The sequence below is a fragment of the Erythrolamprus reginae genome, chromosome 3 (genome assembly GCF_031021105.1).
Source record: "Erythrolamprus reginae isolate rEryReg1 chromosome 3, rEryReg1.hap1, whole genome shotgun sequence".
NCBI lineage: Eukaryota > Metazoa > Chordata > Lepidosauria > Squamata > Dipsadidae > Erythrolamprus > Erythrolamprus reginae.
In genome coordinates, this window is record NC_091952.1 from 164,449,267 (window position 1) to 164,472,102 (window position 22,836).

At 44.2% G+C, this 22,836-nt stretch overlaps 1 protein-coding gene across 3 annotated transcripts in view; it reads right to left on the reverse strand.

Moving 5' to 3' along the window:
* Positions 1-22,836, reverse strand: part of CDH9 (cadherin 9) — a 124,331-nt gene that overhangs the window by 69,395 nt on the left and 32,100 nt on the right. For all 3 annotated transcript variants that reach the window (XM_070749085.1, XM_070749086.1, XM_070749087.1), the window contains exon 2: positions 15,925-16,219. In XM_070749085.1, coding sequence (XP_070605186.1) covers positions 15,925-16,219 — 295 coding nt within the window. The remainder of the gene's footprint in view (positions 1-15,924; positions 16,220-22,836) is intronic.

Below are 22,836 nucleotides of genomic sequence, written 5' to 3' on the forward strand. Positions count from 1 at the left end.
TGCGAATGTATCGCCCACTGAGCAGCTGGTCTTCAAATCTCTGCCACAGAGGGCCATGTCAGAGGTGGGTTCCTCCCAGTTCTGACTGGTTCACTTGAACCAGTAGCAACCTGCAGATAACGTCATGGAACCGATTCGGACGGTGGGGCTTCATGGGTGCTGCCATCTTTTTTAAAGAGTTTTTTCAATTTTTAAAATATTTTTTAGGAAGAATATTATTCTTTTTTTTTCTTCTGCACATGCACAAAGCTGAATTTCTAGCACTGTGCATGCAGCCGCCATCTTGTTTTTGCCTCTGTGCATGTGTATGAAGAGGCGCCACATGGTGCAGGAGGAAGCGAACTGGCAGGGAGGTAGGTTAGAACCCACTCCTGGGCCACAGACGCATGTGGGCGTGCAGACACGTATTGCATTTTTCGGGATTGGACACATGCTTTGGATTCTTAGTCTGGAAAAGGTTAGCCATCGCTGCTCTAGATGGAATATATGTAGTGTAATTCTTCTCAGGGCTCTTGTAAAGAGGCATTTGCATCAATTTGATGTGCTGTCAAGTCACTAACTAACTCCATGACACTGAAGTCAGTTATCTTCTGACCATAACTTAAATTGAAAAACGTTTAGTTTATGATTTGTGGTCCTGGATGCTATGTAAGGCTTGAGATGAGCGATTCTCTCATTTGCAAGAACGCTTGCTTCATTTAGTCTTAACTAAGAGTTTTAAATAGATTTCTACTATGTCTACTTATTCCTAATCAATTCACAGTGCCTGTTAATAAACTTCCCAGCTTGACTTTATTTGTTTATATAAGCTACATAAATTGTACTCTTGCATCGTTATCACTTTCCATCCCCTGGACTCAAGTGAACCACTATGTTTCCCCTTATAATCAAATATAAAGCTGTCTTAGAAAATTCCACAACCATGGTCATAGGATCTAAGAAAAGTATCCAAGTGCAACACCTTTTAACATGAGATTATTATTTATTTATTTATTCATTCATTGTTTTATTAATACCCCATCTTTGTTATTTTTTATAAAAACTCAAGGCAGCAAACTCACACAGTGTTCCTTTCTCCTACTATTTCTCCCATAACAACAACTGCCCTGTGAGTTGAATTGAATTAAGAGAGCGAATGGCTGGCCTAAAGTTACCCAGCCAGCTTTTTATGCATAAGGTGGGACCAGTGTCTGGATATATGCAGAGTTGCATAGGAGGATTAGATAAAATACCAGAATATAGTGTGGCTATTAATGACCCATATAAACGACAAAGACACATTTGTAGAAAAAACAATAGGTTTACTCTTCAGTTACCTATATTCAGCTTACTTACAAGTAGTTATTAAACTAATCCAGGTTACAAGTAGATACTAAACCAATCCAGATTTCTAGTAGATACTAAACTGATCCAGGTTTCTTTGTATCTCTAATGCTACTCTACTCAATATTTAACTCACGCTCAAACTGCTCCAGCCAGCCAACTAACAACCACTATCAACAGCAACAACAGATGACAAGAAAAGGAAGAAGATGGTGATGTTGATTTGCATCTTATGGGCCAATCAGGTTTCAGTTTGCACCACATGATTCAGCATTAACATGCTTACATTCTACATTTTACCTTATATGGTAATACAATGAAATATCACGTATGATTTCTAATCCTGACAACCAGAACTCACAATGTCCTGGCACCTGATACCTTAACCACTATATTGAGAAGTCTTAAAGGTGCAGCAGTTTTCTGTTCAATTTTTTTAAAAAAAATTGTGAAATACGCAAACCAGTGGTGGGTTACTCCCGGTTCAGCCCAGTTCTGTGAACCAGTAGCGGCAGTGGTAGGAGGCTCTGTCCAGCCACCTACGATGCTTTGGCACATGCACAGAAGGGTTGTGAGTGCGTGTACATGCACGAGTGCACACACGAACCAGTAGGTATGGGTTTTAGAACCCACTACTGAACCAAACCCAAAATATACTAAAAACTCAGAGGGCATGGATATAATTTATCTTCCTTCCTTCCTCCTTCCCCTCCTAATCCCTCTTTCTCTTTCTCTTCTTCTTATTCATTTGTAGAATAGAGCAAGGAAAGGAAAGTATTACACCAGGCAATGTCATGGCTCAATGAGCAGTAAGATTTCTTCATGTTCTTTTTAAACTCTTCTCAGTATTCCAAAGTCAGCAGAGATGATGAGGTTGCATGGCTGACTTTACAGTGGTAATGGAAAACGAAAGTATAACTTTTTATAAAAACTGAATGAATATATCAGTTCTGAGCAGTAATTTCACATGAAATACTAATAAAGCAGCATGACACAGGGATTGCAAAGTTCCTCTGTCTCCCTGCACCTTTCTTGTGCCTAGATTGCCAGATGAAGTTCATCTCCTATTCTGATTTTTCTTTCTTTTGGTAGTTCCCAAGTGTTCACTAGTGTACTCGATTCCAGGGTCAGTGGTGTATACTATCCCAGGGTCCCTGTACTTAAGTAACTCAGAACAGAATTGCTCCAGCTGTTGGTAAACTCTGTTAAATTGATTACTGAGTTCTTGTGTACAAGGTGATCAGTGTATACAGTATGTGCCCCAACAGGATTAGATAATCATTCATATCAGCATTGCGTAGGCCATGCCTAAGTGAAGAGCGATGCCAGGGGGGATACGTGTGACCCCAGGAAATATGTGTGGTCCTTCTCAATTGATTCCCCTAACTGAAAACAGGCTCCAATGAGTTCAGTGTGACTTACTTCCAGGTAAGTGGTTAGTGCAGCCTTCCACAACCAAAAGTTTGCTTTCAGTTTATAATAAGTAAAATAATAAATATTAAAACTAAAATTCTATTGGGGCCCAGATTGGAGAGTTGGGGGAGGGGTGTGAAATGTTTACTTCAGCTTGCTTGGTGACATGGCCGATTCCATTGGAAGGAGGAGGAGGAGGAAGAGGCGCTGCTTCGGCTTTGGTTCCTGCCTGCCTTTCTCCTCCCCCTTTCCCCGGTGAGAAGTGATGGAGGAAGGCATGCAGCAAGTTAAAAAAGAGGAGGGGGACAATGCCTGTCACCTGCCAGCCTTCCTTCCCTGCATGGTTTCTCTCCCACACACACAGCGCACACCTACACACAAACACAAATGCACCCTCTCACACAAAAATTTCTCTCTCTCTCTCTCTCTCTCTCTCTCTCTCTCTCAAACACACACCCCTTTGAAAGCCACCAGCTGGAAACACACACACACCGTCTGTGGGAAATCCACACCTCCCCTCCCTCTTTGTGCTCCAATGGTCCGGATTTCCTCTGCTCTTTTAAAGCCCTCCTCCTCCCATCTCCCGCCACCCTCCCAGCCTCCCGACCGGCTGACAGCTCCTCAGCATTCGCCTTCCTTCGCTACCACCGGCGCCCGGCTCCTCCTCCTCTTCTCCGAAGATGGCAGCCAGGTGGTGGCACGGAGGCTGGGAGAGTGGGGGGGATTCCCCTCTGCCTGCCGCCACCCATTGCCTTTCCAAAGAGTGCTGGGGTGGACTTCAACTCCCAGAGTTCCTCAGCCAGCCAACCTCACTTTAAGACTTTGTGGACTTCAACTCCCAGAGTTCCTCAGCCAGCCAACCTCACTTTAAGACTTTGTGGACTTTAATTCCCAGAGTTCCTCAGCCAGCTTCTCTGAGTCAGAGCCCTCCGCACCTCCACCTCCTGCCCACCTCAGTTTTCGAGCGAACGCCGAACCTGAACACGGACTTTTTAAAAAGTCCGGGTTCGGGTTTGGTTTTCCCCAACACCGTAAAGTTCTGCACAGACCTGAACTATGCAAGTTCAGTTCACCCAACACTACTTAACAACCATATTACTAGCTTTTGTGAAAAGGACAAAAAGACAAAATCAATGTGTTCATTGCCTATAGCTGAAGGAAAGGAGATTCAGTCACTGTTCTTTTCCATAAAAGTAAATCCAATGAGCCAAGGCAGTTCATAAGCATCTACTTTCTCTCTCCAGATTAAACCAATGATTAATTGATTTAAGAACAAGCTTATTGATCATTGAATTATATTCAGTATTCCTAAACCTCTCTTCCATAATACTTTATACATTTGGTGTGGGGAAGCACTTTGCACCACTACTGTTTTCTGCATTCCTGATCTCCAGACACGAGACTGGACTGGAACTTTACAAAAAAAATTGAATCCATTCGAGGAAATTTAAAAGATAAAAGATAAAGTGTTTAGAATTAAACTGTTTGGAGGCTGTACTTCCTGAGGATGCTCAGGAAGATAAATCGATCTCAGCATCTACTGCTGTCCTACTATAGCAGCACCATTGAGAGTGTCCTGACATACAGCATTCTCGCATAGTATGGAGCAGCTCTGTAGTGGATAAAAAAGCTCTACAGCGAATCATTAAAACTGTTCAGGATGTCATTGGGCTTCAGCTACCAGCCCTGAATGATATCTTTGCATCACACTGTTCTATGAAGATGGACAACATTCTCAGAGACTCTTCTCATCCTGCTTACAACCTTTTTGGACTGTTGGCTTCTGGCAGAAGATACAGAACAATTAAAATTTGGAACACACATTTTCTGAATAGTTTTTATTCCAGAGCTATACTTGCACTTAACAATGAACTAAAGAGTCACCATCAGTGAGCTGTTGGGCAGTATTACTTGGTCCGTTGTGTAGATGTTTTGGTGGTTCAGGGTGGGGAATTTGTGGGGGAGTGGAGCATGTTTTAGGGGATTGTTATGTGTGTTGGGACTGGTCTTTAGGCGTCATGTGAATTTTGTTGTATGGTTTATTGTGTATATACATACAATGACAATAAAGTATTTATTTGTTTGTTTGTTTGTTTGTTTGTTTATTTGTTTGTTTATTAAAATTCAGGCTTTGTCAGGATCTAGGATATGAAGCCAACACGAAGCCATACAATTACACTATTTAAGAGTGCTTAAGGTTGTCACAATACTAAAAATGTTTAACTACTTGTTTCTTGTAAGGTAATGTTGGAGGAAATTACATTGGAATATAAATTAAGAGTTTGTAGTTCTGGAAAAAAGGTCTATGTATGTGCAAGTAGATTAGGTAGGTAGGTAGGTAGATAGATAGCTAGCTAGCTAGCTAGATAGATAGATAGATAGATAGATAGATAGATAGATAGATAGATAGATAGATAGATAGATAGATAGAGATAGATAGATAGATAGATAGATAGATAGATAGATAGATAGATAGATAGATAGATAGATAGATAGATTCTCTCAACCAAAATAAAGATTGGCCATAATTTCCTGGTGGATATACATTTGCTTTCTTACAATATAACTGCATACAAATGAGAGGTTGAACAATCAGCCTCATGGTGCGACTGGAACAATCTAGAACTGAACACTCTCAAAAATGTACAAATGGTGGTAGATTTTAGGAGAAACCCTCCAATCCTACCACCTCTCACAATAGTAGACAACACAGTATTAACAGTAGAGACCTTTCAAATTTCTAGGTTCTATCATATCTCAAGACCTAAAATGGTCACCTAACATCAAAAACATCATCAAAAACGCACAACAAAGAATGTTCTTTCTTTGCCACTCAGGAAGCTCAAATTGCCCAAGGAACTGCTGCTAGAGTCTACAGAGAAATCATTGAGTCTGTCATCTGCACCTCTATAACTGTCTGGTTTCGTTTTGCAACCCAACAAGACAGACATAGACTTCAGAGGATAATCAGAACTGCAGAAAAAACATATGCTGCCAACCTGCCTTTCATTGAACCTTTCATTCCATTCCATATTGCATGAGTCAAAAAGAAGGCTGTGAAAATATTTACTGATCATTCGCATCCTGGACAAATTGTTTCAATTCCTACCCTCAAAACATCGCTATAGAGCACTGCACACCAAGACAACAACTAGACACAAGAACATTTTTTCCTGAATCACTCTGCTAAACAAATTGTTCCCTCAACACTGACAAACTATTTACTAAGTCTGTACTACTATTACTACTAGTTTTTTCTCATCATTCCTATGACCCATCTCCTCCCACTTATGAATGTATGACTGTAACTAGTTGCTTGTATCCCTAAGATATATATTAATATTGATTGTTTCCTGATTGCTTATTTGACCCCTATGACAATCATTTGAAGCCCATAAAACCTATTACAGTGATCCCTCGATTTTCGCGATCTCGATCTTCGCGAAACGCTATATCGCGATTTTTCCCACCCGATGACGTCACTCTCTTCCTTCCTTTCTCATCTTTCTTTCTCTCTCTCTTTCTCTATCTTGCTTCTTCCTCTCTCACACTCTCTTCCTCCCTCCCTCTCTCATCTCTTTCTTTCCTTCTCTCTCTTTCTCTATCTCTCCCCATCTTGCTGGCGGGCGGCGGGCGGCGGGCGGCGGGTGGGTGAGCGGGGGCATCAGCGAGGAGCCGGGGTTTCCCCTTTGCGTGGGCAGCTGGGAAACCCTGATCTTCGTCTGCTCGCTGCTGCTGCGCCGAGCAGATCAGCTGCTGGGCGGCCGAAGGAACCTTCCCTGGGTCTTCCCGGCCGCCCACGCAAAGGGGAAACCCCAGCTCCTCGCTGATGCCCGCCGCTCGCCCGCCCGCCAGCAAGAGGGGGAAGACCCAGGGAAGGTTCCTTCGGCCACCCAGCAGCTGATCTGCTCGGTAGCGCAGCAGCAGCGAGCAGACGAATCGGGGTTTCCCCTTTGCGTGGGCGGCGGGGAATGCAAACTCCACCATCTACGCATGCGCGGCCATAGAAAAAAGGGCGCGCATGTGCAGATGGTGTTTTTACTTCTGCAACCCTTCATCGTGAAAAATCGATTATCGCGAGGGGTCTTGGAACGGAACCCTCACGATAATAGAGGGATCACTGTACTATATTTCAAGTCTAGGTGGTATTTCAACATTTTTGCTTATTTTTTTAACGATGCCTAGAAAATCTTTTAGCTTGTAGTCTGTTCTTGAGAAAACAGATTTATCATGTGGTTCAGTATTGGTTGCCTAAACTACCGTTCTTCCTTTCATGGCTGAATTGCTGAAACTGTATTTTGTGTAACATGAACACAGGCATTTCAATAAACAGTAATTTAGAATGTCAAACTACTGTGTGCCTGCCTATCTGATTTCATGCTGGTTGCTGTTAGAATGATTTAGCTGTACAATAGGTATAGCTGCCATATCATATTCAGTGTGTTTATACAGAAAAAGGAATTCAATATCAGAAATTGTTCTTCTCCAATATTGATATCGCTGACATGTAAATGCTATGTAGTGTGATTTTCAAACTTTCCAGTGATTGCCAGAGGCTTCTCAGTTATCTATAAAATAATCAGGGACAGAGAGGGACTAGTTACAACCTACATTACATGTCTTTTACAGGTAACTCTCAAGAGCAAGATTTCAGACTGTCCCTTTCTTGAAGTTTGCCTACTAATACAATAAAATAATTTCAGTTGTTGCTATAAGTTTACAAGACAAGGAAACATAGAGAGCGTCAATATATCAAAAGCAAATTCTAGTTCATCTAACCTGGCGTTAACAGTCAAGGATAGGTTTTGCCAGCTATATTTGTACTTGCCAAGAACTAAACATGGGACCTTCTGCATGCATATCACATGTCTCTTGTCAAGATACACAGAACTTTCAGTACTTCTTAATGGCAATGTTCCTTCTTTATGAATATGAAAATCAAGACAACTGACACCCTCTGTCTGTCAAAAATATAAATGCAAAAACAAATTGTCGCACTGTTATATTGTTTTTGTATTACTGTTGTGAGCCGCCCCGAGTCTTCGGAGAGGGGCGGCATACAAATCTAATAAATAATAATAATAATAATAATAATAATAATAATAATAATAATAATAATAATAATTTAAAAAAATTGGGCAAATAATCTTTCCTCTCTTTGTTTCCACCTGGGTCCCCAAAAAGTAGGAGCTCTGAATTGCTTGTAGGACAGAGGACCTTTAATCGCAGTCCATTTCAGATACAAAGTAGAATGTAGGTCTGTCAAATCAACATTTTTCTTTGGTTACTAAAACATATCCAGATGTTCATCCTTAGAGAATATCCTAAGGATGTATTCCCCTTCCTGGCAAGTAGAATCCCATGTTATTTAAGATTCTGCCAGTGCATATTTCCAAAAAATATTGTGTTTCAAAAGTGTTTCTTATGTTTCCCCCAAAGCAATCCAAACCAGCAGTAGCCCACCACTGAAAGTATACCTCTAAGCATCCAAGACGTTTCAAAGAACCATAAGTAGCTTTTACGGTGTAGGACTTGTCCTGAAAACAGTATTTATCCTTTTAAATTAGTGTGAAGTTCTATAATATGAAGATTATTAAAACTGTTAACAATTCTTCATATTGCTTGGGTATAGCTAGATTAGGATTGAGTATGGTTGGGGAGTTTATGGTTCAATGAATTTGAGAACCAGCTATTGTTGCGTGTACCAGGTCATCACCTCAATGCATAACATGGTTCATTTTGATACTGAACAGTGATTCTAAAACTCTAATTTGAACATATACTGGGGGGTAATAGAGCAATTTGTAATTGCTTGTTTCTGAGCTGAGGATGCAATTTGGGGCTGTAGCGAGAGTTATGTAAAATGATTTTTTTGGGGGGGGGGGTGTTAATTACATTATTTGAGACCAGCCAAAGGAGTAATGGTGGGTCAAGTAATTTAAGAATCACTGATACAGAACCTTACATTGTCACAATAACTGTTCTTCATTAACCTGAGTTTGAGACTTAGTGTGTTATGTGCACTTAGATGATACATTCCTACAGGCTTTCCTTAAATTTACTTGACCTACCATTACTCCTTTGGCTTTTTTGGTTCTTTTTGTTTCATTTACCACATAGCTTGTGGAGGCAGATTTTTTTTAAATATCAAAGACAATGACAGACTGTTAGGTGATATAGCATTTTACAACTGAGTCACTTAGTGCTGGAAATTCCATCATCATAACTATCATTAAGAGAATATCGCCGGCTGACTTACCGGCCCCACGGCGCTGTTGCGGAAGGGCCGGGCAGACTCGGACCCTTCCGATGGCGGCCGCCATCTTGTTTTCGGCCGAAATCTCGCGAGGCGAGATTTCGGCCGAAAATGCCCTGCCCACGTGGCTGGGCATGATGTCGGGTCCGGGCGTGGCCTGCTGGCCCTATTTAAGGGCCAGCAGGCCGGGAAGAAAGCCTTTTCGCCCGGACCTGGTACTAAGAGCAGACACTCTCTGGTGCTGCTCCGACGCCATTTTGGTTGCCCTCGTGTTGCGGCCGCCATTTTGTGGCCTACCGAGAGGGCGAAGAGTTTCTTCCTGGCTGGAAGCCGACGTTGGAGGCTCAATCCTCACCACCTGTGGAGCGGTTTTCAGCGATCCCCCTCGGGCCCGAGGGGGACTGGTAACCTCCTCCCGGCCGGGAGGAGGGCGCGGTGGGGGCATGGGCTCTGGGGTCCACGGCCCTGGGCGGTTTTGGAGGCCGGATTGCGGGCCTGTGAGGCCTACCTGTGAGGGGAGGCTTTCCATTAGCGCCGGGGGAACGGGGCCTGGGGGGTAGCAGGGGCTTCTCCTGTTCCCAGTACTTGGCACTAGGTAGGGCACAGCGGTGGGGGACCTTGCTTGCCACTGTCAGTAGGTTTTGCCCCAGGCAGTTTGGGTTGCCCTGCATATTAAGGGACAGTTGGGATGGCTCCAAAAAAGAGGCCTGCCACTGCCCCTGCGGCTCCGCCGGCTGCACGCCCCAGGAGGGCCCTTAGGCCCTCTGCCTGGGCTCGGGCCAGTAGGGAGGGGACTGCGGGGGTGGTCCCTGAGCAAGGGGGGGTGGTTTCGTTGCCTCCTGCCCCTCAACCTGTTCTTTCTCCCGCCATGTCTTGGGCCAGGGTCTTGGAGAGGCTCGACGAGCTCGAGCAGTGGCGGAGCGGTGCGGGCCCCGGAGCGTCCATCGATCAAGTTCCCGCGGCGTTGGGGAGAGATCCGGCGGCGGCCCAGGCTGGGCAGATGGCTCCGGTTGGACGACAGGCCCCGGCAGGGCCGATGGCGGCTTTCCCGGGCCCTGCAACAATGGGCCCTCCGTGGATGTCATCAACCCCGTTCGGGACAGGTGAGGCTGCACCACACACCACACCGCTGTCCTTTCTTCCTCCCCCCGCCCCGGGTTTTCCCCCGGCGGGGGTTGGGAGTGGGTCCAGTTTTTTGGGGTCCTCCACGGGCACTTGCGGGCAGGTATGGGCACAACCGGTTCCTCCTTCGGGGCCGCCGGCGGCCGGCTCTGCTTCGCAGCTCAGGACGGGTCCTACGGGGATACCTGTGGTGCCCGGGGCAGGGGGGTGGGTTCCCCCGGCCCCTGCTGTCATGCCCCCGCTACCCGTCTTGCCCTACCCCCACGGTGCGGGGGTCTTTGGCGTAGCGGCCAACTCGGTATGGGACCCGTTCGCTTGTATTAAAGCAGGGGCTATCCCATGCGGGTTGCCGTCCACCCCTCTAGGATGCCACCTTCACCCGTCGGTCAAGGAGGCGATTTGGCGGGGAGAATACGTGGATCTTTTTTCGCTTTTGAACCGAGAGGTTCCCAAGCAGGAGAAAGAGATTGTCCCGGGGGAGAAAACGAAGAAGACCAAGGTAACGAAATGCTTCAGCTCCTGGCTGTATGCTTTTCTTACTTATGGGTCTGTGGTGATTCAACGGCAGCCGGCTATGGCCTCTGCCATGTTTAAGTATATAGACTTGATTGCTAGGGCCCACTTCGAATATAAGGGCACCATATGGCGCCATTATGATAAGGGTTTCCGTATGAGGATGGCGGTTGAGCCTAACTTGCCATGGGATATGGTGGTCCCGGACATGTGGTTCCGGGCCACGCATATGTCTGGAAAGGAAGGGTGTGAGCGTACGGATAGTGGGCACTTCATGGAGGAGGAGCCTGGTGCGGCTTCACCGGCCAAGGCGACTCCTGGTGTGGCTGGCAAGGGGGCCTCGCCCGCTTGTCATGAGTTTGCTGCAAAAGGGGCGTGTTTTCGTCCCTTTTGTAAGTACAAGCATGTCTGCGGGAATTGTGGGGGGTCCCATGCAGCTTCAGTCTGTCCCCGCCCCAAGAAAGGGGCGGAGAAGAAGGGCGGGGGTCCAGGAAAACCTCCCCCACCAGCTGGGGGAAAAGGGGCCCAGCCCAATTAATGTGTCTGTGCTCGAGGGTTGGTTGGTCGACTACCACCCTCGCCCGAGAGCCGAGCTGCTCTTGAGGGGCTTCTCCGAGGGATTTAGGATCCCTTATGTGGGTGTTAGGAAGGCTTTCATGTCGGACAACCTCAGGTCGGTTGTCGGACATGAGGACATTGTTCGGGCTAAGATTCGAAAGGAGGTTGCCGAGGGCAGGGTCCTTGGGCCTTTCCCGGAGCCCCCCTTTTCGAATCTTAGAGTGTCCCCCCTGGGGGTGGTCCCCAAAAAGGCGAGTGGTGAATTTAGGTTGATTCACCATTTGTCTTTTCCAAAAGGGGAGTCAGGGAATGACTTCATTCCTGACGAGCTTTGTTCTGTCCGGTACGCATCTTTTGATGCGGCCGTGGCCATGGTTAGGGAGTGTGGGGTGGGAGCCCTTATGGGTAAATGCGACATTAAGTCGGCATTTCGGCTCCTCCCCATTCACCCAGGCGACTTCGAGCTGCTGGGCTTCCATTTCGAAGGTGGGTTTTATGTGGATAGGGCATTGCCTATGGGCTGCTCTGTTTCCTGCTCCCTGTTTGAGAGCTTTAGTACCTTCCTGGAGTGGGTGCTCAGGAGGCGTAGTGGCCTGGGTTCCGTCGTTCATTACCTTGATGATTTCTTGATGGCCGGGCCTGCGCAATCGGAGCAATGCTTTGCTTTGATGCGGGACTTCGAAGCCCTTTGTGCTCAATTGGGGGTGCCTTTAGCCCCCGAGAAGACCGAAGGCCCTGCCACCAGGATTACCTTCCTTGGTATTGATTTGGATTCAGTGGAGCAATCTTCCAGATTGCCCCTGGATAAGTTGATTAAAATCAGGTCCAAGCTTGAGGCGGTCTTGGGCTGCAGGAAGGTTACTCTTCGGCAGCTCCAGGAGTTGGCCGGGATTCTTAATTTCGCCTGTCGGGTAGTGGTGCCTGGTAGGGCCTTTTCTCGCCGGTTGTATGATGCGATGAAGGGGCTAAGTTTGCCCCACCATCGTACCCGCTTATGTGCAGGGGTCAGGGCTGACCTCTGCGTGTGGCGGGAGTTTTTGGAACGTTTTAACGGGTTGTCTTTCTGGCGGCAGGAGCTTCTTTTGGAAGCGGAGCTGCAGCTGTGTTCCGACGCCGCAGGGACTTGCGGTTTTGGGGTAGTTTTAGGTGACCAGTGGTGCTGGTCGGCATGGCCTCCGGAATGGAGTGCCTGTTCATTGGTTAAGGACTTGACCTTTTTGGAGCTTTTCCCCTTAATAGTGGCCTTAGAGCTCTGGGGAGAGCAGTTCAGGGATAAGACTGTGCATTTTTGGTGTGACAATCTAGCGGTTGTCCATGTTGTGAACGCCCTGTCCTCTAAGAGTGACAGGGTGATGCGGCTTGTCCGTCATTTTGTGCACAGGTCCTTGTCTTTGAACGCCTTGTTTTTGGCTAGGCACGTCCCTGGTTTAGATAACGGGGTGGCTGACGCCTTGTCCCGTGGTCAGTTGTCCAGGTTTCGGACCCTGGCCCCGTGGGCCCGAGAGTCGCCAGAGGTGTTTCCAGCCCACCTGTGCAGCCTGGGCGGGCTCTCGAGAGCTGGAGAGACGAGGCCTCCAGGGCGATCGCCTTATCGGTAGCTCCTAGCACCCTGCGAGCTTATCAGCGTGCAGGTAAGGAGTTTGGGGATTTCAGGCTGGGTAAGGGTTACCCCCATTGCTGGCCTGCCCCGGTTGAGCACCTAGCTGAATTCTGTGTCCTGCTGAAGGGGCGTGGCCTTTCAGTTAGGACTATCAGGGCTAGGTTAGCCGGCCTCGCCTTTCTGTCCAAGGCGGGGGGGTTTGGTGATTTTTCGGGTGATTTTCGCATCCGGAGGATGCTGGAAGGCTGGGTGAGGGAGCGACAGGGGTTCCCCTCCGACACTCGTCAGGCCCTGACGGTTCAGCAGCTGTCTCTGATTAATCAGACGTTTGACAGTCTGTGCGCCTCTCTTTACGAGGCTCGTCTGTTTAGGGCAGCGACTTGTGTTATGTTTTTTGGGGCCCTCAGGGTCAGCGAGGCTATGGCCTCCTTGCAGTCTGACTTGTCGCTCCGCGCCTTCCAGCTCGCTGATCTGACCTTTAGACAGGGGGGTGTCTCTCTTTTGGTGAGACACTCCAAGACAGATCAGTTACACAGAGGGGTTAGACTTGAACTTAGCGCAGCCACCGATAAGTCTGTTTGCCCGGTGGCTGCTTTGCAGCAATTTTGTGTTTTGCGTGGGTCAGGGCGTGGGTACCTTTTTCTACACCAGGATGGCACCCCCCTGACCCGGTATCAATTCTGGGTGATAGTGTCTAAGGCAATGTCTCAGGTAGGCATGGATCCCGCCGGCTACGGAACGCATTCGTTCCGTATCGGCGCCGCCACTAGCGCGGCACTTTCTGGTTTCCCAGCCCAACGGATTCAGGAGATCGGCCGCTGGCGGTCAGCGGCATATTTGGGTTATGTTAGGCCCGCTGAGGATTCTGGGCAGGGTTTAGGCTAGGTAACCTCTCTGTGTGTGTCCTCTTCCAGGTTCCCAGTCCAGGCAGAAACCGACGGCGCTGCTGTGCGGCCACAGCATGGTCTTCTGGGCCGGCCGCTCCGCAGCCAGAAGCGCCATCGGGACCCAGCTGTCGTTGGGACGGTGGGTCAATGTTGTTTGGATGGGCCGGAGGGGTATGCGGTGGGAGGGGCTCCTACCGACGTTGCTGGGTATTCAGCATCTTAGGGCGGTACCCGGCGCTGCTGGGCGGGCGGCTACCCAGGGTCGCGCCCAGATGGGACTGGGTGGTCGGCAGCCCATAGCCGCACCCAGATGGCTGGTCTTGCACCTTGGTGGCAATGACCTGTGCCTGCTTGGCGGTCTACCGTTGATCGTCCAGGCGCGCGAAGACCTGCGGTGGCTTCGCACGGTTTGGCCCACCACGCAAGTGGTGTGGTCAGAGATCCTTCCAAGGATCATTTGGAGGGACGCCATTTCCCTTAGGGCCATACACCGGGTTAGGCGTAGGGTGAATAAGGCCGTGGGAAAAACTGTCAAAGAATTATGTGGGGTTGTAGTGGCCCATCCCCTCATCACTATAGATCGGCCGTGGCTTTACCGGGCCGATGGCGTTAACCTGTCAGAACAGGGGAACGCCATTTTCTTACAGGACCTGCAGAGGTCTCTGCGTGAGCTGGCGCAGATAGAGGGGGGAGTCGGGGGGCCAAGATAGAGATCTGACCCCCGCTCCGTGGCAGGTTAGGGGCGGAAATCTGGGTGGTTTCAGCAACTGCGCGTTCTCCCTTGGGCATCTTTGGGGATGATTGACAGGTTCTCTCCAAGCCCATGGTGGGTGCTACCTGCGCACTTGGGGGGAACCTGTCTTTGGGTCCCGCTATTGAAGTCCCAGGGTAGGGGTGAGCCGGCGGGACCCCCCTCATGCGAGTGTATGGCAGGGTCTCAGGTGAGGGAGAGGTCCCTCACCTGGACCAGCATCGATTACGCCCATAGTTGCCCAGGAATGTTGACCTTTTACGTCATTTCCGCCCCGGAAGTGTTTGTTTGACCCTGCAGGTCCACTGTTTCCGGGTCATAGTTGAGTATGTTGATTTATGCAAATTTATGCTAATTCATGCTAATTTAATTAATAAATTATGCAAATTTATTATAATAAAAATGACCCAAGTTTAAATCCAGCTCTTGTGTCCGAGTCGTTACTCCGTCTCTTCTGCAACAATGTACAAACTGCTCTTTTTTTAACTTGCCCATTTTTTTTTAAAAAAAATCCCTTTTATCATTTTCTTTCATGCATAATTCTGTTGCATTTGCTTGGAATTAGACATCATTAATTATAATCTGGATTGCCTTTTAAATTTCATGTTCAAAGCCTTTTACATTAAAAAAAACCAGTGGCTAACTATGGCTAAGAGTGATTAATAGCAATTTGGTTCCAACAGTAAACTAGGGCTAAAGCAAACTCAAAAAATAGAAGGGGATTTTTGTAAATTATGCAAGTGCGTAATTCTCAGCATGTGCCACAACTCAATAGTGTTGGATTTCTATAGTGTGTTTACTGTCAGAAATAAATGCACTGATTTACAACACATGCTTTTTCAAAAGGATGAACTTTCCTTAGTAATAATCTCCTTAGTAATAGCAATTGCTCTTAGATTTAGATACCTCTTTATGGTGCTTTAAGTGGTTTACAGAGTCAGCATATTGTCCCCAACAATTTGGGTCCTTGTTTTACTGACCTCAGAAGGATGGAAGGCTGAATCAACCTTGAGCCGGTGAGAATCGAACTCCTGGAGTAAGCAGTGAGTTAGCCTGCAGTATTGCATTCTAACCACTGCATCACCACGGCTCTTAGGCTCAGGTGTTTGAAAGCTTTAAGAGAAAATGCAAATGCTGCTGTTACAGCACCCTGGCTTCCAAAATCTGAATGTGAAACATATATAATTATCACTGAATATGAATAAACATAGTTCTATCAAACATTGGCTTATTGCTGCATGACAATAATTCCTAAGACAATGTCTGATACATTTCCATTTGACTGTTGATGATAAATGACAACAATATGGTGATCAATAGGGTGGAAAAAAGTATGGTAGATACTGCTGACAACCGGTCAAGTAATAAATTTGAAAGGATTTATTACTGTTTTAAATTCTCGCAACAGCCTCTAGGATACAATTGACTATTGAAAAGTGACTTAGTTTTCAATTGCCTTTCAACATTCTTTTCCATTTACATGATGATAAATTATACTTACCAACTGCAGACTTTTCAGGAACACGGGCTGTATAAATATCCTTGATAAATTTGGGCTCATTGTCATTGATGTCATGGATTTTAATGATAAATTCTGATTCTGGTTCCACCTGTCTTCCAGTATTTCGATCTATAGCCTTGGCACGTAGCACATACAGGGACCTTTCTTCTCTGTCCAGCCTTTTTGCTGCATGAATATCTCCTGTGTTTTCATCTATAACGAATACGTTGCCAGCTCCATCACCTGTTAATATGTATTTTAAATTTCCATCTCCTTTATCTTGGTCAGTGTGTAGCTTTAAGAAAATGAAAAGAAAGAGACAGAGAGAGAAAATTTTATAAATAGATGCATTGTTATTAAATACAATCTATTTCAACAGCTATGAATAAGACTTCACAAATCTTTTTTGTAATTGAGGTTAGCAGTGCTTATCATCCCTTTCTTTGATGGAGAAATAAAGTGACAAAACTTAAGATTTTGGTCACACAAGTAAAATACTTTAGCAAATGGATAAAGGACAAAAGAAGTATAGTAGGTAAGATTACTGTACTAAAACTAAAATGAGATGTAAAATGTAAAATGGTTTCTTTCCCAGGTTGACTTGTAAGTTTTTAAAAAGAAAATCATCCTATTGATAGCAATTAATAACTTTTTTACTGTTTAAGTATATTGTCAATAGCTATATTGTTTTTCCAAATCATTGCATGTGTGAAGGCATTTCTTTTTAAATGAGGTGACGTTTCTTTTTAAATAAGTTATAAAGAAAAGAAAATATAACAATCAAAAACTTGCCTACTTAAAATCAAATATAGAAAATCTAGTCCAAAATCTTGCTTTAAAAAAATGGAAATATATCTGTCATAACACAGTGCAAGTTACCTTTTGAAGACTTCAAATGGAAAGCTATCTTGGATATGGAGAATTAATGAATAATAATAATGAAATGAGATTTATTACAAAATTAAATATATATTTATTATTTTATGTATGCATGCATAAATGGCTTTATCTAATAATATTTATCAATGATGAACTAAACAACTATTACTGAAATATATATGGCAAGAGCAATTAGACATAAACTGCTTTTTACAGCCCTCTTTAAATGATTTACAGAGTCAGCATATTGCTCCCAACAATCTGGGTCCTCAGGATAGAAAGCTGAGTCAACTTTGAGCCAATAAGAATCAAACTGCCAAATTACAGGCAGCCAGCAGTCAACAGAAGTAGCCTGCAGTACTGCATTATAACCACTGTTCTACCACGGTTCTCTATACAAGCAGTTCTTTACTTATCACATTTGTTTAACAACTTTTGAAATTACAGCAGTGCTGAAAGCAATGACTTATGATAAGCAAAGATCTATCTGTAATAGATTTTATTTAGTTTTTAATTCCTTTCAAAATGTCTGACAACAATTGAAGCCCACATGGTCAAAACAGCCAAGATTTTGGGAACAATCTCTCAATCCAAACTCCATCCCTTTTGTATGTGATAATGTGCGCACAAAAGGCTTGTGGTTTGGATTTTGAGATCATTTTTTCTATCTGGACTCTTCCACCTCTCTCCTTCCCCCATTCATCACTTATAGGGACAGTTCTTAGGCAGGTGGACACCTTTAGAAAATTGGCTGTGAATATTTTTACAAAATGACAGCTAGAAAAGTCTTCCTACTAATGAATTTTATAAAACACTGTTGGTATGTCTCGGTATAGCTAGGCTATGAGACCTTTGACATACATTGAGCAGAGAATTTTAACAGAATGTGGATGTGTGGTAAAGCCAAAGAAAAAGACACAGACTTAGATATGCTTAATAAGTACTATTTACAAATACAGTGGTACCTCAAGATACGAACCCCTTGTCTTACGAACAACCCGAGATACGAACCCGGGGTTCTTAAAATTTTCGCCTCTTCTTACGAACTTTTTTCATGTTACGAACCCCAAACCCGAACTTCCGGGTTCGGCGTTCGCCCGGCTATCACCTTTTAAAACAGCCGGGGGGGCTTCCCAGAAGCCTCCCGAAGCCGAACGCCAAACCCGAACATCCGGGTTCGGCTTCGGGAGGCTGCTGGGAAGCCCCCCGGCTGTTTTAAAAGGTGACAGCCGGGCGAACGCCAAACCCGGAAGTTCGGGTTTGGGGTTCGTAACATGAAAAAAGTTCGTAAGAAGAGGCGAAAATTTTAAGAACCCCGGGTTCGTATCTCGGGTTGTTCGTAAGACAAGGGGTTCATATCTTGAGGTACCACTGTATACAAAACAGAAACAATCCATAACAAGCACTAAGCAAACACAAGCACTAAGCAAATACACTCCCCCCTCAAGGTAAAGCAAAAACGAATGAGCGTTAAAGCATCATTGAGGGAAGAAGTACTGGCGCCCTCTTATGGCGAACCAGCCCAAAATATTTAAAGTGATAGTACAAGAGACTACAATAGGTAGTTTACAATGGCAAACCCTAACAACCATGTACCTTGTACTAACAAACACTACCTCATGCCACAAAAGATAAGAGGCAGTAGTCCAGCCCTGTAATATACCACTTCATAGTGCTTTTACAGCCCTCTCTAAGCAGTTTACAGAGTCAGCATATTATCCCCAACAATCTGGATCCTCATTTTAACCACCTCAAAAGGATGGAAGGCTGAATCCACCTTGAACAGGTGGTGAGATTTGAACTGCTGAACTATAGCTAGCAGTTAGCTGAAATAGCCTGCAGTGCTGCACTCTAACTACTGCCCCACCCCAGATCTTATGTATGTGTATATGTTATATACATATACATATGTTATATTCATATACATATGTTATATATATACATATGCAAATGCACGTGCATATACGTTATACATACATACGCAAACACACAAACATACACACATAAATATATACATCTGTGTATTAATCACAGTTCATCTTGAATATATAGTGGAAAAGAAACAGGATCAAAAAAGTTAACTCAAGTACTAGGCCATTTGGAAAAGAAACAAAAATCTAAAGTTGGTACAAAAACATTTTATAGTTGTACACTCGGGATATGTAAACAACTAGGTGTATGGTTTAATTTTTGAGTTCAGTAAAGATTCTAATCTTGTTTAGCTAACTCAATGAATCTTTTGCTGCATCAAGAATTGATGCTAAGGTAGGAAGGATCAAAATTTGATCATGGATCTGGTTGGGTAAGCATTTTTATTGTATAACTCAATAATAATACTCTATAACTGAGTATTATAAAATTCAAAATAAAAAAGTAGATAGAAGAGCAGTGGGGGGAGAGAAAAGGAGGAAGAGAAGTGAAGAAAGGTGGGGGGAGCATTAACTTCTGACTCTCTGTGTTACAGTAAAATAGGGCATTAATACCAAGGCACAACTTTTTGCTTTTCCATAATAGTATAAACATGCCATTTCAATAAAGATCTGTCAGTCTGTAACTCAAAATCAGAGTTTCAGAAGAGGTCCCCATGTAGGATTCAGTGGGCAAAGAATTTGGATATAATGTGATGCTTGAACAATGGAAAAATACATGGATGAAGGGTTTAAAATTTAGATTAAATTATAATCTAAAAGAAAATTTTATAAAATGATGTATCGCTGGTATTTAACACCAGTTATCTAAGATGCTTAGAGATATGTCAAATGAATGTTGAAAGTGTAAAAGCAAAGAAGGGACTTTTGATCATCTATGGTGATTCATATTTTCATACAGAAAAAATTGAAAACAGAAATAAATGAAACCAGAACTTTTCCTTTTGTGCCTAATGGAAAAAAAAAATCAGAACTTTGTTACTATATATGTTGGCAGCAGCAAGACTATTGTATGCACAAAAATGGAAGGACACTTCGACTCCTACCATAGCAGAATGGTTGCAGAATTTGATGGAGCTGGCTGAAATGGCATAACTGACTACTTTGATGAAAGAAAACAACCACCCATATACCCAGCGCAAGGCGCCAGAGAGAGAAACCCAAGTGGGCGGGGAACCTTCCACTCCTTTGACCGAAAGGCAACTACCTGCTGCTACCTGCTGCCTCTTCATTCCCATGCTGATGGGCTCCCCACTTCTCTTGCTCGCTCGCTTTGTAGACAGTGCCTTTCTTTCACTGTGGTGAGTCCTCGATTTGGCTGAAGCCGTGTTGATTCGGCCTGGGCGAAGTGCCCCCTTTTGCTTTTCTGTGCCCAGACACTCCAGGAGGCAACCTCACACCAGATATGTGGGAGGCAGTGCAAGGGAGTCACCACAGCAAAGTGGTTTATTCCCTCTCCAAGCGCCCAGAGAAAGGAAAATGCTTTGTTCACTCTGGACTGCCAAAGCCTCCTTAAGCACCACCAAAAAGCTCCTCTGGCAGCCCAGAAGACCGAGATGGCCAGGATTAAAGGGGAAATGGCAAGAAACTGGCCTAGCCTTCATGCCACTCTCAAATTTCCTGGGAAATTTTTCCGGGCTCAGGTTCTTAAGTAGAAAACGGTTCTTAAAAAGAGGCAAAAAAAATCTTGAACACCGGGTTCTTATCTAGAAAAGTTCTTAAGTAGAGGTGTTCTTAAATAGAGGTACCACTGTACTTTTGTTTCCACATGGAAACATCTTCTGAAAATTGGATCATGAATCTTGATATTATCTGCTACCCAGCTTCTCTATTTACTAACCCCAAATCAATATGATGATCTTACCATTTTAACCAGTTTTATTGAAGTGTGAATTATCTCTGAAAAAGCAAAGCACTAAAAAGGTGGGAGTCCTAGGCAAGGAGCATGGGGTTGTCATGGGTGGGTGAGGGATGCCACAGGTATGTAGTAAGGAACACAGGCAGGATAGCGGAGGCTGTGGGCAGGTTGGAGGGAGACCAGGAGAGAGTTTGGGAGAAGCCTTGGAGGGCCAGCAGAGACTTCATTTGGGTATGGGTGATGCTGCAGGGAGGCACTATGGATAATGGGAGACTGTAAAGGGATAATGCACAGCATGAAATACTTGGGATCTCAGACTCAATAGCGGGGCTTTTTTGTGGGGGGAGATCAAGTCTCTGGCATGATTTGTAATCTCCCCTGCCAGCTTTCCAATTGATTTTGCTTGTGGGAAGCCAGAAAGGAATATTGCAATGGAGTTCACATGATTGGGGTTTGGCACAATATCATAGTTATGATCTGGACATCTGAGAGCCCCAATTGTGAGCATGTGACTGCAGGGATACTGTGTTGGCTGAAACTTCAGGGACTGGTCATAAATCATTTATTTTCAGTGCCATTGTGTCTTTGAATACTCTGAATAAAAGGACAAAAGCTGACATCTACCTGTATTTGATGCACTTGGTAGTTCTATATTTATTGTCAGAGACAGAATATTCTACGTTTATACTTTAATGTATTTCATTATGTTGCCTCGCATGAAGGGATTGTTTTTGTAAAAAGAACATATAATAAAATAGGCATTATTAGATTGAAAGAAAATTTATTTTCTCTATTCCCTTGAAAATTTCTGTCACATCTGCCATCTAAGAACTATGAAGGGGGAGAAATCCACAATATTTCATATTTCAGCTGAAACTATCCTGAAATCTCTCCTCAGTTGTTTCCTCAATTGTTGTCTTACCTGCAAAAAAAAAAAAGATTTTGTTTTTCTATCATATTCTCAGAATCCCAAGAGTAAATTTTAATTCATCTTAATGCTGTTCTGGAGCTTATTTTATTGTTGGAAGCAGTAGAGGGAGCTAATGCAGGTACTGTTGCTCTCTGTTGCTCAATTTTTTCATTATTCTGAAGTTTATGCAGCTGCTTCTCATTCCTAATAATACATAAAATCCTTATGATGTCTTCTTCTAATGTTTAAGTTTAAGGTTTGAGTAAAGCATGAGCGGAGGGATACTGGAGAAATGATTTCATACTGTAAAAAAAAGGCATAGGGCTATTGGAGAAATGATTTCATACTGTAAAACTGACTATTCATGAGTATCAGTCAAACTTTCTCCTTCTTATCAGAAGCAATTCTGATGAAATTTAATTAAATGGGACAGTCTGAGAATTTCTGCTCTCGGTAGCATGTTGGGTTAGAAGACCACCAATGCCCCCCCCCTAAGATTTCATTTTCCATTAATTCCTATTTAATATCTAGATGCTTCAAGTCATATATCAACAAAGGGTTTACTGTAATCAACATGCTGATGATACACATCTTTACATCTCTACCTCAGTCTAAATAGACTGCAAGATATATTTTGTTGGATTTGTTCAAGTGAGAGGATATTACTGTCCCTTTCCGCTACCAAAATGTGGGGCTCAAATTAGACAGAGAGAGGGGCAGGGTTTGATGGCCATGGCAGCAGGAACCTTTCCTCTCCCTTGGAAAGGTTCCGAATCTCCACTGCCCAGGGGTTCTGGCCCTTTTGGACCAGACCGGATCCTTCCTGAAGGGAAGGTGATGCATGGGTTGTTTTTCTATATGAAAAGAGGGGTTATCAGATGTGGCCTACAAGGAAAAAACTATTCAAGTGGAACTGATTTAATTGTTTGAAAACATATTGGATAATGCAATTTGAAAGGAGGCTTGAGACATTTTAAGAACATTGACATTGAAAACTCAGAAGACTGCAGAAGATACTAGTACTCCAAAGAAGAGAAAAGGACTGAGTTTTTCCCTATAAAGCTATAAATTATAAAAATAATTGACTATGGAACTAAATGAACTGGAATTATTAATAATTTAATTTTATTGGAGTTATTTACCGAAAAGAAAATTAGAGATAAAAAATAGTTAAAATAGAATGATGGAATAAGGAGGGGAAATTGAAATGGTTAAGAATGGTTATAAATAAGAAAATTGAAAAAGGTCATGATTATGATTATTGTGGATGAGAAATTCAAAAATGGTTATGATTATAGTTATGATTCCACTTTTGATAGTTTCTATTGATTATTTGA